Source organism: Battus philenor, unplaced genomic scaffold (genome assembly GCF_028537555.1).
Source record: "Battus philenor isolate CCGP_79_NKW_IND1 unplaced genomic scaffold, ilBatPhil1.0.hap1 SCAF_24, whole genome shotgun sequence".
Classification (NCBI taxonomy): domain Eukaryota; kingdom Metazoa; phylum Arthropoda; class Insecta; order Lepidoptera; family Papilionidae; genus Battus; species Battus philenor.
The window spans coordinates 337,493-357,235 of record NW_027181687.1 but is presented as its reverse complement, the minus strand read 5'-3'; the positions used below and the strand labels follow the sequence as shown (position 1 = coordinate 357,235).

At 36.5% G+C, this 19,743-nt stretch overlaps 1 protein-coding gene across 1 annotated transcript in view; it reads right to left on the bottom strand.

The window, feature by feature from the left end:
- The window catches only part of Nox (NADPH oxidase), a 62,499-nt gene extending 47,325 nt beyond the window's left edge, over positions 1-15,174 (bottom strand). Inside the window, exon 1 of the mRNA XM_068767852.1 lies at positions 14,809-15,174. Coding sequence (XP_068623953.1) covers positions 14,809-15,174 — 366 coding nt within the window. The remainder of the gene's footprint in view (positions 1-14,808) is intronic.
- Between the last annotated feature and the right edge of the window lie 4,569 nt (positions 15,175-19,743).

Genomic DNA, 19,743 nt, shown 5'->3' with positions numbered 1-19,743 from the left:
GCTCAGCGGGGGCTTACAGCGATCCGGTTAATTGCCGGCGTGGGTATCTATGTGCACGTGGAAATAGAGCTCTGGATGTGGCAACACCGCTGTGTAGTTACTTCACGTGCGACCCAAGGTGTAACACTTCTACTGCTCCTAGATCATATCTCGTTTTTAATAGCCGCCCTTTTTGTGGATCTTTCGTTGCTAGCCATGTGTGGAACAAAGATGCTACAACTCGTATAAGCAATTTTATTTCATTTACTCTTTTAATTCACTTTCTCCTTTCATCTCCAATTCAAATCATTAATAATTTTTTTATAGATTTTTTTTAATAGAAAACCCTCTATTAAAAACGACAACAAAATTTTATATCTAGACAGACTTTTTTACAGTGCCAGGAATATTACAGTTTATACAATAGATAGAGAAACATTTTTTCCTAACATACATTTAAGTATTTTTTTATCCTTAATAGGCGAAACATTTGACTTCTATCGCCTGATGTTAAGCGATGGCTAGGTCTATGATGATGCTTACCTAGAAGATACCTATTCACTCTTGTCTTAAACTCCTAAGCAATAGTTGAATGGAAACAATGACAACGGTAGGTTGTTTCACTCCTTGGCTGTTCGAACGATACAAGTATTAGCAAAACGCTTAGTGCAAGTGGAAGGAATTTCAACCGACGGATGTCTTGAATCCGGTCGTCTTGTTGTCCGATGAAAGAAAAGGAGATGGAAGAATTGCGCAACACACTTAAATTTCAGTCTGTGTAATACCAATAATCTAGGCTATTTTTCACCTATGTTCCATGTTATGAAGCTTAGAGCTCACGAATCTACCAACCATCCTAGCTCGTCTCTGTATGGAGTCCACAGCTTCGAGCTGGTACTTGGCCAATCCATCTTATGGCTACAGTATTCTACACATGACCGGACTTGAGCTACACACAGACTTAATAGGTGTCCTGATGTAAAATACCGCCAAACCTATGGCAGTATAAAGTATTCAGAAGAGTAGTCCATGGGATTAAAAAGGTTTGAGAATCACTGGTGTAGAACATAACAGAAACATTACAGCATAAATTTTGAAATACTAAGGAATACGTCAGATGTGGTTACCACGTGACCACCCACCAGTACGACGATCGTTACCATGTTTGGTAATTTTCGTCTAAGGCGCGACTGCTCCGCCAATAGCCTTCGTTTTGCCCTTATTTGGTACTACTACACAACCAATAGATAGGCTGTTGATCCCACCGCACTCGTCGCTTCGAGGGATAAGTCTGCGAATTCACTTGGTCACAAATTCGATAGAAATTTAAAACTTTTCATTTTTGAATTACAAAAACATATCTATTTTTAAACACTTTATGAATACGGAATATACAATAGAAGGAGGCGGCCTTATCAAATCATATCTTTTTAACAATGCACTTTGGAAGATGTCAATGAATGTGCATCGTAATTTCAGCTGTAAGAGGTCCAAAGCTGGACATAAAAACCTTAACACGACCGACCAAAAGGTAAACGGACACTCTTGTTAAACTCGTCAAACTGGGAAGGAAGTCCAGCAGAAATAAATATAGCCAAGTAGAAATTAGCTAAATAGTGCTAATAGCTTATAGCTATCTAAAATAAGATATAATTGTATAAACTACAAGTATTTATAACACATTCTAACAGGTAATAACTAATCTAACTTAAAATAATACTGGAACCAAAAAGAAAAGGTTCACAGTTTTAGTGGTTAATTTTCATGCAATGAATATTTTAGTTGTACCGCAACTTAGCAATATTGAATGTACACGTGTTTAAATAAGTTAAATATTGAAAATAAGTAGTGAGGGAATGGGAACTACATCGAGGTTAGAAGCCGGCGGTAGCTTACTATGTTAAAATAAATGATGATTTGAAAGTGCGAATAAATGTCTACTAGAATAAAGATATTTTGAATTTAGAATTTTAACGGACGTCCAGGATATTTAATGGAATCAGGCGTTACCTTGCGGAAGTCCATCCTAAGTAAGAAAAGGACCAATATTTAGCCACTTCCGCACATGCAGTGGTAGTAGTGCAACAAAGTGCACCGCCCGCCAGCCCGCTGATAAATGCGTATGCGGCAAACAATGCGAATCACAAAACCGCCACCGCCAAATCACTCAACACGTGTTTCACCTCCACGGGGCATCTTCAGGAGTTATGTTACACCAATTAGTGCCAAATACAGAGTGACTTTGACTCTGGTCCTTTTCTTACTTAGGATGCCCAGGATTCAGCATGAACCTGAACAGGTCTGGCGCATCAAGAATCTTCTCCATCGTCACTTCCTCATGACTGAGGGTGTGGGTACATAGACACACCAGGTGACCCGCACTTATCCTATGGCCAAGTGTCATACGGAGCGCCCTACATATCTTTACTCCGTCACTATTCCGTTGATTTTATTGGAATATTGTCATGGTAATTTTTCATTCCTTTCGATACTAGTCTTTTCAATCCCTTTCCGTGAGAGCTTCCTGACGCAAAATGAGCTCGCCGAACAGTATCGGAAGAGAACCAATCCAGATCGTAGACGGTCAAAACGAAGCTGTAGTATCAGACCCCTTGTCCCGTCAAGCCTTTACCACGGGTTCATTACAATAAAGCCATGGTATCCCTTACTTAGGGCTGACTAAAAGTGTGTCGAATCTGCGAGCGTTACGGGTGGAAAAGGGAGCAACACAAAGTGATCTGGTCTTGTTGCGGTACAGCGAGGATACCAGGATAGGCTAAGCTTCTGGGATGCATCTTAGTATAGCACCGAGGAGCAATTCCGTATTCCAAAGGTATCCAGGGCGACCACTAACGGTATTTAAGTATATAGGAATCCCAGAGTGCAGGGTCTTATCTTATGTCTAGCAAGAAATTTACCCCTCGAAATCGAAAAATAAAGTCATTGAAATCGCCCTGCAAGAGTTGTCGGGATAATACAACTGTCCGGTGCTTGAGCTTCCTACTCGATACAGGGTGTTAGAAAATGCGGACAAGAATAACCTTAATTTTACAATAGCACTTTTGATAAATCGGATCTATTCAGATAAAACCAGAGCCTTCCTTCAATCCTTAAACTCGCAAGACTTCCATTAAGAAAAATAATCTATATCCGCCGAGCTGAGGCGATAAATCAAGCGTCGATTGAGACGACATAATTATCGGTGCCATGATAGATGGGCTGCGCATGCGCGGGTTTTTATGCGACACCCTCCAGTTAACAGATGTGAAGATAAAGCATCCGAGAAAGCCCGACTTGATTGATGTTACGGAGTAAGGAGATTGTAACGAACCAGTAAGAGATCGCTGAAACTGTCTCCGTAAGGAGAGTGCATAGAACTTTGTTGGAAATACCAGCAGACTGCAATACGGTCAAGCTGAGATTTTTTTAAGTTGAACGAACTTTGGCTACGGAATTTGAAAATGACAAGAAACCTTTGGAAAATGACATCTGCTAAACTGGACATTTTTTGACTTGACTTTCATTGCTGCCCAAATCGCATTTGAAAATTCTGCCGGCATGAGATGGTAGGGCACCTAGCCTAAGACGTCTTTTAAGATAGCGAAGCTCCAAGAATCCCTTAGTAACCTCGGACCTGGCCGCTTCATACTAGTATTTCACCGGATTGGGATTCTTTTTAATAGTAATAAATCTTTTATGACATATTTTTATTTATATATAATGTTGTCATAGCATACGGCAGATAATAACTCGCAAGGCATTAAAAATTTCACAGAATCTATTAACTGATCGGGTAGCACATTAGTAAAAATGAAAGTCTGCGGTTCGATCCCCGACATTCTTGGTCGATCGAGTAAGTGAGTAAACTTCTAGAAAATTCTAGTCCAATTGAAAGACATTAATTAGAAGAGAGCATTTAAGAACCGTACCGAGTGTCGATAAGAAAAATGAGTAACGAAATTAAAATCGAACATTCTCGAACAGCTTCCGCGTATATACGCTGAACATCAATCCGGAGCTAACTAATAGAGAAGACAAATCAATATTATGAAAGAAGAAAAAAGAAGTAAAATAGAGTATATGGGAAGTGATAGAGTTAGTGGCGGAGGTAAACGTAGGGGAGCCAATCAGCGTATCAGCCTTTCTTTCTCTGCTCAGCTGTGCAAACTATAACAGGAGATTTTGACTTTAGTCCTGAACTTCAAGCTTGTAATAATATATTATCAAACCGCGCATACCGTTCCCATCAGCATGTCACGATCTAACGAGTTACATTAATAAGGACATTAATATTAAAACAACTACTCATTGCATTCAATTAAAAAAACTTATATCGCAGCTAACAAATCCTATCGTTTCTTGTGTGTATAACATTCTGCAATACATTGGCTCTCGTTATAACGGCCTCCCGGGGAGTAACAGTTCGGAGGCGTCAGTGTAACGCGCACAAAAATTACAATGTGTATGCGCTTGCGAAGGAATCGCTTAACGACGTGACCATGTACAAATCGTTTAGGTTCTTGTGGGAGTGGTGCGTGGTGGCTGCGAGCGGATGTCGCGCCGCGGTTTGACGCCGCGGGGGAGACTCAGGGCTGTCACTACGACGAAATTATTTTTTTTTTGTATTCAAGTAGGCATTAAAATTCAATTGTGAATCAACAGTTATCTTTTACAAAAGATCAGTAGTCAGTCTGAGAGTAAACTACAACTGGCTCCGAACCCTAATCTGTTGAGGAGAGGTGACCAGAAAGTCAACAGTTGCTCTTTTTAAATGAATTGTAAGAATTTTTGATACGTTCATGTTATAAACCCCGCTAATGATTCAACAAACCAATTTTTAAAACAAAAATAATATTTAATACACTTTGTATTTGATCGAAATTTTTGAATGCTGTCATAAGATTATGGTATATCCCTTCAAAGAATAGTAAACAAATCGGCCTCTATTCCCTGTCGGCCCCGCTATCCCTGGCTACGGTAGCAACTAGGACAACAACAGGGCAAGGGATTGCGCATTTATCAGCAGGCTGACGGGCGGTGCACTTTATTGCACGATTACTGCTACATAGCGAAAGTAGCCATATATTAGTCCTTTTCTTACTTAGGATTAACTTCTGCAAAGAAAAGCCTGAATCCATTAGATATAACGGGGCAAGGGATGTCTCGTCCCACGAGGTACACCGACAAAATAATGAAAGACGTAGCAAGACACTGGATGCAAGCAGCGAAGTCGATCTTTCGTAGACGCCTATACCGTGTAGTGGGCGTATAGAGACATATAAATGAATGAATATATTTAAACCAATCTTATACGATATATAACGGCGAACATAATGCCAGAGAATAAAAATTTGGTTAGAAGGTGAAATAAGTATATATTTATAAGGTTAAAAACCTGATATATATTTACTACCTGCTACTACTGATTATAATAATATATAAATATAATACAAAATGTATATTAGAACATACATTTGAGACGTATTAGTAATACAGTAGTCGATTTACGAAGAAGCATTGTTCTTATTTCCCTTATTTATAATAATTACTGTTTATCAAGTTTGGACAGCCCTGGCGCCTACGCTATACTGCGACATCTTTGTAAGCCCTCCACGTATCTGTATAAAACGCACAGTGTAACCTGCAGCAGAGCCTATTGATTATTAATAAGGTGTATTTTTTGCATCGCTTTACAGTTAAGTCATTTTAATTTAAAAATTGTTTACGTTACTCTGTTACAGATTGGTTCGGCTTTGCTTGTTATTTAAGTTGGTAGTAACACACGTGCCATTGATAATGATGGGTGTGAGTCTTGTACTTACTAAAACCTTAGTAAGAAAAGGACCAATATTTAGCCACTTCCGTACATGCAGTGGTAGTCGTGCAACAAAGTGTACCGCCCGCCAGACCGCTGATAATTGCCTCTGTGGTTGGCACTAAACTCCTGAAGATGCCCCGTGGAGGGGTGAAACACGTGTTGAGTAATTTAACGATGGTAGTTGTGTAATTCGCATTGTTTGCCGCATACGCATTTATCAGCGGGCTGGCGGGCGGTGCACTTTTTTGCACGACCATCACTGCATGTGCAGAAGTAGCTATATATTGGCCCTTTTCTTACTTAAGATGGACTTCCGCAAAATAACGCCTGATTCCATTAAATACTAAAACCTTTTTTTTTAACTAAAACTCTTCTTCTCAATGAAGACATGTGCTATATCAATTTTAAAGTTTGGTAAATAATTTTCATTAAGAATTGTCGTTTCAGCCCTTAGATGCCATCTACAATGCATATACCTCCCTCAAAATATCTATGGGGGGATATACCCTAATCGCCACACTTGGCAAGTGGTTTGGCGATCAAATTGTGGTATTATGGTACAAAGAGGACGGTGTTGCTCATCATCTGCAAACTTGTTTGTGAGCAGTCGCCCATGGTTGCAATATCGATTGAATAATAAACAATAATAACATCAAAGGAAAAATAAGAATCGGGTGTGAATATTTCCTTCTAAAAACTAAAATATCACTTTGACAATCTGTTGAATATGAAACATAGTCATATAACCTAATCTTATTTTATGCGCAAAAATGTAACGTTTTACGTTTACAATCTGATATGCACATCTTAGTTCGCCAAAGATTCTTGGAGTGGATACTTATATATACATACATATATATATACTTATGTATATACTTATAGTGGATATTAATTATTGTTTAATTAATATTATAAATTATTTATATTAAAAGATAGAAAGAAGAATATTGTTGAAAAACGCTTGATGCATATCATATCCTATCGCACTTATTGTATATGTAAATAAGAATGAAAGAAAACGCGAAGGATTAAAGAAGATAAAACGCCAGATTTGTAACGGACGATAGAAGAAAATGAAACAAAACTGTACTGAAAAACTTTTGAAATTACAGTCCTTGTCGTGGAACGAGAGATACCAAAAACTGAGGCCATGAAAACTCGGATCTATTGGAAATCAACGAGGGTGGCCTAGGTCCAGCTGTTGACGTCATACAGCTGAAACAATGAGCAGTTGAGAAGTGTTTCGTGTAAGCTAGACCTAGCTTTTGTCTTATTTTAAAATACTTTCGAGTCATACCCAAAGAGATTATTTTTTTTTTACAAAATTGTCGACATTAATTATTGCATTTACCCCATCGCAACCACCAGGTACTTTCACCAATAACCTACCAAATAAAATGAAATAATAAAACCTCTTTCGATAAATAATCTGCATAGATTTCCAGCCGTTCAGAGAGTGTGATATAAAAAGAAAGATTTATGATAATCTAATCCATCTACATCTAACCGCAAGTGAATTTCTCCCTTCTCCCCATGGTGATAAGTACTAAATCTGTATTACTTCCACTCTTCACAATGCTCGCCAACCGGTCCTCATTAGGCGGAGATACATAGATAATACCCGAGCGCGTTTGTCCGTCTGTCAATGTGAATTAAATAGTGAAGCTGAGATGCAAGTCAGTCAACCTTACGCACGACAGCTTATATGTAGGAATTTTAATATAAGAAACACATACATGGGAAGTAACGGAGTGGTAGACAAGGAACGGTGACAGAAGTGAAGCAAGACATAATCCTGAAGATAAATTGCAAAATAATCACCAAGGGTAGGCAAAGATGGGAAACGACTGCAAATGTCTTTGCTAAAAGGTATTTTAATATCAGAAAACTTCTAAGAATCATAGCGACAACAAACTGTTAGATGCATGGTGGGTAGACCTCCCCCCACTGGGTACAAGGTCGCGGAAAGTTCCTGGATTTGGGTAACGCGAAACCGGTAATGATCATCTATCATCAAGGCCCCCAACCTTTCGTTCCCTGACACTGCCTGGGCCCTCCATTCCCAGGCGTCTAATGAGGATTCCCCCCCCCCCCGTTTAGAAATTGTAATTTAGTAAATATGGGCTCTGACTACGTTAGAGGAAACCTTGTAATAATAAATTTAAAAAAAACCTTTCGTTCCCCTATCTTAATCTATGACAGGGCCTTGGCTAACAAAATCATTTTTTCAGTATTTTGTTCTTCATTTTTCTGCTTCCATTCTTCTCATAATGTCGCATTCTCTCTTCTTTCCTTCACGTTATCTTTCACTTTACAATTTCTATTTACATTCTGTTCATACAATGAATAGATGGTTCTAGATATCCTGTACCGTGTATACGGTGCCTTTGTCGTTCTGAGCTGCCGGGTGCAGTGGAGCCTTCGCAGTTGGAGGTCGCTGCGGTGATATATTAGAGAGCATTGTTTGGGTACGGAGCGAAGTGGGTCACGCGGTGCGATTGGCCGCGCGCTGCGCCCGCCCAGTCACGCGCCGCGACACCTGTTTCTTTTGCAACACTTCTACAGACTATTATTCAATTTAGTTCCATATTTGAAATATTTATGTGATGAGCTTGCAGTTTCTGACGAACTCATTTACCGGAAGTATCATTTCCAAACTTTGAGATATACATAATAGATACATATTCTGAATGTGACGCTCTTAGAAATTAGCATTACATTTTGCTATATCTAAAATTGCGTATAATTCTATTTTATCATTTATTTATTTATTTTTATATACATTTTTAATAAGTATTCATGTCTTTAGGAACAAATAATTATTATTACAAGGGGTCCGGAAAGTAATGTCGTTCTTGTCGACATATTTTACGAAAAAACCGACTGTTTTATTACTGCTCCAGCATTGAAAATTTGTATACTAGATAGTAAAAGGTTATTAATAACGAAGGTTGGATGTTGTTGATTAGAAATAAAAACTTGTTAAAATTTAGTTGTATGAATTTAATTTAAGAATAAACGATACACTTAGATATGAATATTAAAAAACTATTTTATATAAAAAAACACTGACTGTACAGCGATGCATGGTTGTAAAATAATTCTAATCTTCCCTGTACGCGCGGTGGAATCGAAGTGACTGCCCAGAGCTGGTAAAGATCTGTCCTCCTCTGCCGCTCTAACAATGCCCTCTGGCAACAACATCGTAGACAATACTTTGCGTAAATTTGGTGGCCACTGTACTTTTAAATTAAAATAAATGATATATACAAGTTATTTAATTAATGTTACTTGAAATCAGGCTTATTTAAGTATAGTAGTATAGTATAGTTTAAGTTAAATTGTTATATATAACTAGCTGATCCCGCAAACGTTGTTTTGCAAAAAAAATATTTTTAATTTTCAATTTAAAAATAAGGGTTGATCGTAGAGGGGTGAAAATTTAGGGTTGTATGTATTTTTGTATGTTGTATCATAAAAAATAAAAACAAAAAATTTCGTCAAAAAAATAAAAATAAAATTTTAAGGGTGAACAACCCTTTTCACTTAGGGGTATGAAAAATAGATAATAGCCGATTCTCAGACTTACTAAGTACGCATATACAATTTGGTAAAAATCGGTCAAGCCGTTTCAGAGGAGTTCAAGTTCGAACACCGTGACACGAGAATTTTATATGCTGGTTATTTGATAAAAAAACACCAGTACTGCCTTAAGTAAGGAAGCCTGATTATATTTTGAGATTACTACTAAAGCACTATTAAAATTATGTGCCGGATACAGTGTGTGTATATATATATATAGTCTTAAAAACCTCTATCTTATTTTTACGTTTAAAGTTTTTTCAAATACAAAATCTGAGCTTACTTTTATTCTGTCTCTTTACGATTTTTGTGAAATATTTTTTATTATAGTATCATTCACTTTGTATCATTACATTATATTACAAATCGCACTTCCGTTTGATGGAATACGATATACCTATTATATCTTCTGAGTTTCGTGGAGATAATATATTTGTGAAAGATACTATCGCTTCGATACGTCATGGCATAGCCATCTCCCAAAGGTTGTCACAATGACAGTGCTTCCATAGAATCTAGCAAGTTCCCATCCACTGCAAGGCTTGAGTTTCCCCAAAGGTTTTCTTGACGTTGATTATGTCGTCGGTCCACATAATAGGGTGCCATAGATCGTGATCGCTACTAGACAACCTGTCGGCTATAACGACTGTCCTCTGCACGAGCGATGTGCCTTTCCAGCTGCCACTTTAGACGACCGAGTCTTCGAGCTACGTCGGTGACTTTGATTTTTCTGAGGATTGTTTTCTGTACTTCAATAAAATTAATTAAATAAAAATTAATTATTATATCTATTTAAGAATTGTGGTGTGGTGATCCTAATATCTCGGAGTAAGTCAGCCAAACCGATCTAAGTTAGTTTATAGATGACATTAATGTGAATGCAATCATTAGATGCATGATCATTAGGTTAATCTTAAATAAATTAGCATTATATATTTAATAAAATCAGGCGTTACCTTGCGGAAGTCCATCCTAAGTAAGGAGTTATGATACACCGATTAGTGCCAAATACAGAGTCATTTGTCAGCGGGCTAGCGGGCGGTGCACTTTGTTGCACGATTACCACTGCATGTGCGGAAATGGCTAAATATTGGTCCTTTTCTTAAATTAGCATTATGCCATGTCTTAACCAAAAGCAATATCGGAACCGAGAGACTGACACGATAGTTTAATTTGAGAATAAAATTATTGACGGATTGAAAATAAAAGTGAAGAACATTCGAGAGAAATTGTAATTTGTTTTACAAAACAGAGCCATCCGAGCTACTCGCGGCTTAGGGTCGCGAATCTCCTTGTTCGCAAACGGTTCAAAGACGTCAATATTCTTACAGTGCCTTTACAATAATCAGAATAAATTAAAAAAGTTTCAAACGCAAAAAGTTTCTAATTCATTAGTAATAAACGGAATCAGATTTTTTAATATTATTTCCAAAACCTTACTTGAGTAGCATTTAGAAAATACAAAACGTATTTTAAAAGTAAATTGATGGAAAAAGCTTATTATTGAATAAACCAATATTTAAATGACAAGAATTCTTGACAGTGATGTCACCTGATTACTTTGATTTCATTCAGGCTATATCTGATAAAGTATATAAATCTTGGTTCAACTTTATTAGATGTGTTGTTGTGTAGTTTCTTCCTGCTTCTTCTCCACAATTACAACATCTTGCGAAACAGAGTAAATTCATAAAATAAAATCAAAAAGAGTCCTGTTAAAATTTGTTTCAATGTTGAATAAATGAATTTTATCTTTATCTTTTTATGTCAAGCAAACCCGCGGTTTGACACGAGTCCAGCTGCCCAAGCGACAATCAACTGAAGTAATCGTAAAACAATTCAGTCCGCCGCCGCACATTTAAAACAAAATTAACCCGAATTATTCCGACTCATTATCGTACCAATAAATGAAAAAAAATTGTCCCGCCGTACCAAATTACATTGAATCGGAAATAAATGCGATATTATCGTACCGAAGGCCTTATTTGCTAACCACATTACTGAACTACTCGACGAACTTGTTTCCGATCTCTATTCCATTGTAATAAATGTCATAGTCGCATAAATTTCACTTACCCGACAGCAAACGTATATGAGTATTCATTTTTTGAAAGTTGTATTGATATTGTTAATTTAAAGTTTTACGATGCTCGTGTGGAAATGATACGTGTCGGGCCATGAATTCTGCGGGGCGTAGACAACTTTTATAATATATTACAAAACGCTTACAAATATCTTAATTGATATTACAAATACGACTATCCATGACTGTTTCTTATTATCTACAAGATTTCTTAAAGGCATTGTAAATCAAAATTTATTAGCGACTATTGCTTCCAGATGTGAAATATCTGTTTTTATTGAACAAGTTACAAAATTTTACGAGTATATTCATAAGATAAAAAATTAATATCGTTTTATATTTCAATTTATTGAAGTTAAGGATATTATTTATAAAACCACAAGCTTATGAAAGGAAGCCGTAAACGATGGTAGGAGGCGAATTCGATTTCCAGAAAGGAAACACTGTTGAAATGTAAAACATTAATCGCCCCTAGGCGTACAAAAACATGGTTAAACTGGAATGTCGGGTCTAAGGATCTAATATTCCATACAGTATTTTATATTCACATATCCACACGGAGTCTAAGTGGCTAAAGGCTTTCGAGAGGACACGAAAGGAAAATTAGGAAAATAAATATTTAAAAAAATGTTTTATCCTATCGACATTTTTTCTTTAATATATTTTATTGCACCTATAATTAATAATCGAGGTAGTGTAAGTAGAAACTTAAAATATAGTTTACTAAATTATTTATATTTTTATGAAGGCATTGTTAGAAAAAATTCTGGGAATAATAGACAATCAATGATGTTTTCTGTATAAATAAAGCATTTTTAAAGCATTTATTTATTATTACTGATAGTTTTCATTAGATGATCTTAATAGGAAATTATCTTATGTAAAAGTAATATAAATAAAATAAAATGGTTAATTTAATGGCCCAGCACGTTGAAACAGCAGAGGTTTACTAACACAAAGCCGTCGAACTAATTTTGCCAAAGAGTAAATTACGTATGTTAGTTTAAACTTTTCTATTATGTTTTAAAAATAAATTATATCGAGAACGTGGTATTTGTTTTGTAATGTCAGCAACTCATTATTATTCCACTTAAAGGCATAGGCTTCACCTAACGATCTTCACGATGATCTTCCGTTGCCCGCTTTCAGCGACTTCCCGAGACCGAGACTATCTCGCTGGTCTGCCTAGTGGGTTTGCTTACCCACGCCGCGTCCACCAGAACCTTTCGGGTCCCAACTGCCATCAGTTGTACGAGCGCTGTGCCATATCAGAACTAACCAGGTACCTATTTCTACCATAACAAGTCAAATGACCCGACTTTATATCGAATTTATTAATTATGGTAGATAACGATATACGAGTATTACTCAAAATAAACAAAAGAAAAAAGTGTAATACCATTAGATCAATTATTAATAAAAAGTCATGAAGTCTGACTTACGTTCAATAAGATGACAGTAGAAAAGTTTAAAATGGGTCATTTGACTTATTATGGTATGTTTAGTGTTATAACAGTAGTAACGTATGTAAGTTTATATGTATATATATTTGTATTGGTATATTTGTACATAGAAGTGTATTTGTATGTATACCCTAAACTGCCCTCTCCTTCATGTCTCTCATCTCCATCCACAGGTTGTCTGGTGAAGATCACTTCGAGCGATAAGACCGCCTCTTGTACCATAAGAATTGTTACTTTTTTTCCTTTATTTATTGTGTATGGTGTACAAAAAGTGTTAATAACTATTACACCTTTCATCTAAATTAAGACTTATGTAATACTAGTATTTATAACATAGGAGTAGTAACCAAGGATCGGTAAACGCATTCCTAGATCGTTTGCCCACAAGGTAGACAGACGTTCTGGAAAATTCGCCCACTTGGCTCCGTCAAACCCTGTCGGTCTTATTAGAAATCCATGGAGACGCTTATGTCCAACAATTATGATAATGATGTTATACCTAACGAGGATATTTATCCCGGACTTCCGAATGAAAATTCGAGTTGAACACAGTCCTGATCCAAATGTTCACGGGGCAGGAAGGATTCGCTGTGGTATTCTCTTGTGCACCTGTGACCCTGCGGTGGACCACACCGTGGCGCACCTGATCACCGACCGTCCTGTATTTGGCGCATGTTCCATGCCAAACACAGTTGCACGAAGAGATAGAAGAAAGTAACATCGCCTCATTGGTGAACAAAAAGTAATGTCGCCAGATCTTTTTGGATTACTGCCGAAATGTTATAGGTAAAGTAATTAAAAATAATGAAACACAATAACTGTAGCGACCTAAAGCGATGCACACTAAATGGTCGTACCTTTAGTAACGCAAAGATCACACCTACATTAAACGAGCGTTTATTGTCTGCGCCGGCGCATCGGTCAACTTCGGGTATCTCCGGCCGCCGCTCGCCATTGTTAACTATGCTCGGACGTGAGACGCACGCTTCTTGCTACCGCAATTTTTACTAACTCATTTTTTAATAAATTATGCAAAAAACATGATATAGATATGAGAAATTAAAGCATTGTAGAATGTTAAATAAACATAGAAAAATAAATAAATATTGTAAAATAGCAATCGGGAAGGAATGGTGAATAAAGGCGAAATATCAAAGGTAAAGGAATGAATAAGAATAAAAGATATAAGAAGAATGAGCAAATAGAAAGAAAGTGGTTAAATTATTGTGTCAAAATTATCCCTATGTAGCCATGACGGGGAGATACGAAAGGTCCCAAGAAATGGGAGTCACAAAAAATGATGTAATTCTAGTGATTGCCTGTAACCAGATAACGACGTAAATGTAGAAATATTTAAGTATATTAATTATTTCATGTAAAAACGTGGTTAAAAATACTACATATAGTAGTACTATATTTAGTATTTTCAACCACATTTTTATACAACTTTATAATCTGTTTAAGTATGCGATTTGGTGATAACCATTGTAAACAAGAGAATTAGCGTCTGTCTGTGAATTATTAGTAAAACCATTAAAATTATGTTATATATAAACAAAGGTTTGAAATATCACATCGTAATGCGTTCTTTAAAGTGCTCTTTTAACCATATATTTATCCTCCCTGAGGTTTCTGACACCTGATGACTTTTACCTTTGCCCTATCACTGTAATGAAGCTTGTACACTATATATAACAGTTAAAGATTAACGGCAATAACTATACTTTTTAATATACAATACACATGTACGTAAGTATACAGCTTAAAAAAATTATAAACCAGAAATAAAACATAATTAAAAATCTTACTTATGTATTATAATACTGCCATTAAAAATAATTTTAAATAAGTTGGAGAATATGTTGCAAAAGGAATAAACTCACCTCATCCTGGAAGGTTCGGTGTAAGGACTCCTTGCTGTACCGCTGGTCGCCTTGCTTCAGGATCGCAGAACACTGCTTGAGGAGGGCCAAACGCGTCCTCTCTTTAGCACTCTCCTCTTCCATTAACGACTTCCGATGCTCGCGCCGCGGCGCGCCTAGCAAGTCCTTCGGCGGGTCCAGATGGCTGTTGCCATTGGCGCCATTTGTAATCTTGTCCTCCATTTTGAAATCTTGACAGCTGTCAGTTTTCCCGCCTTCTGCTTTGTCAACATTGATTGTAACTTCTTTGGTGACGTCTGTGCCATTTTGTTTAACACGTTCATCATTTTTGCTATTAGGTTGTCCATTTTGTGTTTCCGTCGCCATTTTCATATATCACTTTCACTTATTTATAACCAACTTTGTTTTAAAGTTTATTTAATTAACACATAACGTTTAGCATGTTGATAATTATTTCGTAGTATGTAATCGATGTTTTGCAATTCCTTCTCTCAAAAGGTTAATTCTATAAGCGCTGACTAGAGCAATTATAAGTGAATTAGTGAAAAAGCCAATTAATCTTCTGAACAACTCGGATTAAATCTTGACCCGTATCCGAAGCGCAATCAAAAAACACTTTATTTATCGTGTCTTGCAATTATTTCATTAACGATTTTAGATGGTTCTGTATAATTTAATTTTATAAAATAATTTTTTTATAAGGGTTTTGAAGGGGTAAAAGTATTACTCATTTGTCGTAAAAAAGATTTAAGGTTTTATCTATTTCCAATCAACTTGTATGAATTGATCACTTTGAAATATGTTACTTGTTGAATTTATTTGAACAATAATTAAATTTAATATGTAATTAAATATGTATATGAGCCGATATCTGTCTATTGCAAGACACAGCCTTCCCTCAAAGATCTCTACGATGACTGGTTTTGTGCTGCCCGCTTCCAGCGACCTCCTATGTTGAAGGTCCTAGTGGTGACCTACCCACGCTTAATTCAATTTCTTATTGTATTAAGACATAAATTAATTAATATCACATATTTCCGAGTGATCACTTAATTTATTATTGAATGTGATATAAAGAAAATAATTTTAGAGTTAAACACTGTCCGATGCAGATTTAACACGTTCACTGCGGGCCCAATTTTGAAAAACTTTCAACTGGTACGGCTGAGGTCGAATCAGCCTCAAGCTGAACTTCCTAGTAGTGCGGTTGAGGCCTTTTCTGCCTCATGTTCATTAATATTTTTTTACAATATTGAGTCAATGCTTAGCAGACATAAAGAAAGCTATATTTGTCTTTGTCATACCTCATACGGTTGAGTGTAAACAGCCGCCGCACTAGAGAGAAAACACGAGTTTTACGCGCCGCACCAGTGCAAAGTCTACCATGAGGCTGAATCGGCCTCAAGCCGCAGTGAACGTGTTAAACGACAATATCAATCCGCAGCGTCTGAACTTTCAAACGTGCGAAGTTCACAGTGAACTGTCAAACGAATTAAGTTCCTATAGTCGATGTTTTATTATGATTTATTTTACATACCAAAAAGGTTTCTTTTACGTGTCGCGGAACTCCGAAACGAAACAACTTGCTAACGGGTAATTATAAATTAGAATGTGCGGCGACAGACGAAAGTGCACGACGATAGGCCAACGTTGATTGGGTCTGCCTCGCCGTATGTTTAAGTGAAAACTTAATTACTAAGTTATCAGCGGAAATATCATCATCATCATCATATGAGCCGACAGACTTTATTGTAAGGTGATGACTTCCCTCGACACTAACTACGTAGTCGGTCCCTCTAGTGGGAAGTCTGCCCACAATGCGTTTCTCGTGGTCGCCACTCGAGATCCTTTGGACCTCAACAGCCGTTTGCTGCGCGAGCAATATACATCACCTTCTACCACGAGCTACCCAACCACACCAGATGAGATTTTTTTTAAATTGACCAAGATGTGTACTTCGTTATTGGCCTAGTTAATCAATGTTTATATTTTATTTGTTACGTACGAACCTGTCAGCTGTGATGGTACCTTGTAATAAATAAATAAAACACTTAATCCAAAATTAATTTCGACCACGGTGAGAGGAAAATGGCTAGGAACTCCTTTTATTTATATTATTTTCCCTTTGTAATTATTTAGTATGATCACCCTTTGTATTTTATTTTTGTTTTTATTTGGCTTCCGCTATTGGGGACCTCTCCTTCTACTACTATTTAATCGAGAACAGGGTTATGTACTTCTTCATAATTTTTTCATTTGAATTTTTATTTTCGTTCTATCACCAATGTATTGGAAAGCGTAGCATAGGTCACCCACCCATAAACTGAACAGCCTACCTATTTAGGGTCTTCGGAAGCCGCTGGAGACTTGGATGTAGCGAGGCGAGTTACTTCTTACTGATGAAATCATGTTAATGATGATGATCGCCTAAGAAGACACTCACGATAAACAGTCGGTTAAACAGGGTCACTTTTTATCGAATTTTGGTTTTGAAACCGGTCTTATAGGAAATCTATGGAATAGGTCAATGTTCAGCACTAAACGTCCCGTGGCTGAAATGATGATATAATACTGCGATAAATAAATACATTTAAAAAACTTTTAAGTTAAACGGTTTTTTGATATCCATATTGTGGTGGTTGTGGAAAAATATGTACCTAGTCCGCCATATTGGAACGGCGTCCATCTTGACATAATCATCGTGTTTTACTAGTGCAGCCCTTTCATTTGATACCCAAATTGAGGGGGTTAAGGAAAAATATGTAATCCGCCATTTTGTATCGGCGGCCATCTTAGATTTATAATGTTATTGATTTTATTATATTGTATTGTCATCTGAATTAAATGTGTGTACCAAATTTCAGATCAATCTGACAACGGGGAGGTGCTTAAATTACAATTTCTAATTATGACCCAAATAAACAAATTCCGTACGGATCGAACTAAATAAAACCGTTTAAAAATAAGGTGAATTACTTATTTATTCTTCAAAACAAATTCATCCCCTTCAAAATTATCGCTGTCCGATAAAACGCACTTTAGCCTAAGCTTTTTCCAATTATCTTAACAGTCGCAACAATTTCCTTCCAATACAGCCTTCAAAACCTTCGATTCTATTTTTATCTCCTCCTAATCGCGTGAAAACGGTCATCTCTGCATTGGTCGAAGTCTCTCGGGGCCAAATAAGGTGAATACGGTGGTTGCGGAACAATATGGGTCAAGTTTTTATTTTTCCAAAAGATCGAGCGGTTTTATCACCAATCGACATTTAACACGTTTGAGATACAAAATATCCTTCAAAATGATATATTATATATTCCATCTATTAACCCTTAGTAGCCTGATTTACGAAAGTGATTTTTTTAATATTACTGTGTTTGTGGGTCTAGATGGAGAGAAAAATAGATTTTTTTTAATTAAGTTGGAAAGAATATTATACAACAGTGAAATACGTACAGCCAACTTATAAAAAAAACTAATAGTTATGTGAACATTCGGTTTAAAAGATTGGTATCAAAATTGAAACTCTAGGCTATTAAGGGTTAACAAGAGGACGCTTGGCAAATGTTATATACAGTCATACCAACCTGGGAAAAAAATTACCCGCCTTCCTTACGCCCGGGAGTTCTAAGTTTACGATACTTTTGATCACAGTAGTATATAGGTATGTGAATTAACAAAATTACAACATTTTACGATGATAATGATGAATGAAAAATTCCTGGGTTTGTGATCATCTATATATCTTGAATGATATCTTCCTTAAGTATCGCAGAAGTTCTAAAAGTCTTAGAGTTTAAATCGACAAGTTTACGCGTGAACTGCTGGCAACAGGCGCGGAGATTCCCGCGCTATTAACATAACAAGTTATGAATTGTTAATATCTGTACACGAGATGAACCATCCATGCTCACATGCGCGTCCGTCTGTTCGGTAATAACGTAAGCTATACAACCTAATATGTCCACTTTCATTTTCCTTTTGCATTCCCATATTAATGTTTATTTTAAAATATTTATTGTTAACGTCATACATGAAACGTTCAGACAGTGGAATATAATTAAACAATAAATATAGAAAAATGTGTGATTATTCAAAATTGATAAAAATATTCAAGTGTACTACTTTTTTATCTTTTAAAAAGACTTGCACTGCTGTCTAAATGGCATTTGCAGACTCCGAGGGCAGGCAGGGCAGAAGGCGCGCTTACCTTAAAACCTATTTTAAGGTAGCAAAACCCGAGGAAGCCTTGACTAGAGCCGACACATACTACAATTATAAGCTTTTAGATCGCTTAGGCAGAGAGCAGAAAGCATCGAAAGCTTTACAATTTGAAGGTTTCTTAAAAGTGACCCTGATTCAGTATTTATCTCAATGGTATTTTGAGTTTCTGCGCCATCGTGATGACAAAATGCGGAGAGCATTTACCCTAAAATTCTTCAGAAACTAACTAAATTTTGTTGTATCAAAATGGAAAGCAGTTGACCTCTAAGGTCTATTGTGCGAAGGGAGTTAAACGCTCTATGTATCGATCAAGTACTCCGAAGAAAGGGACCTCAGTTCAAAGCCCCGGGAGGTCCGCACCTCTGCTACTTATAGTTTAATTATTTAGTTTATTCAATACAATAGACATAATAATCAATTCAATACAGATATTCGCTAATACCTGTATGAGTTAAAATCTGTTTATAAAGCTTATATCCGTAATTAAAAAGCGATAGAGGTGACTTCAAAGTTCATAGTAAGGCTTAGTTCAAGTTACTCGCAATTGAATAAGACGTGAGAAATACGAGTTACTGCGGGTGTATCCGCGGTAAAAGCTTGTATTAAATATCAATATATTTATAGAATTGTGAGATGATGTTCTGTTGGTAAACTTCCTTATATGCTGTATTTGAAAAACACGTTATTTTTCTAGTATTATTAATACATTCA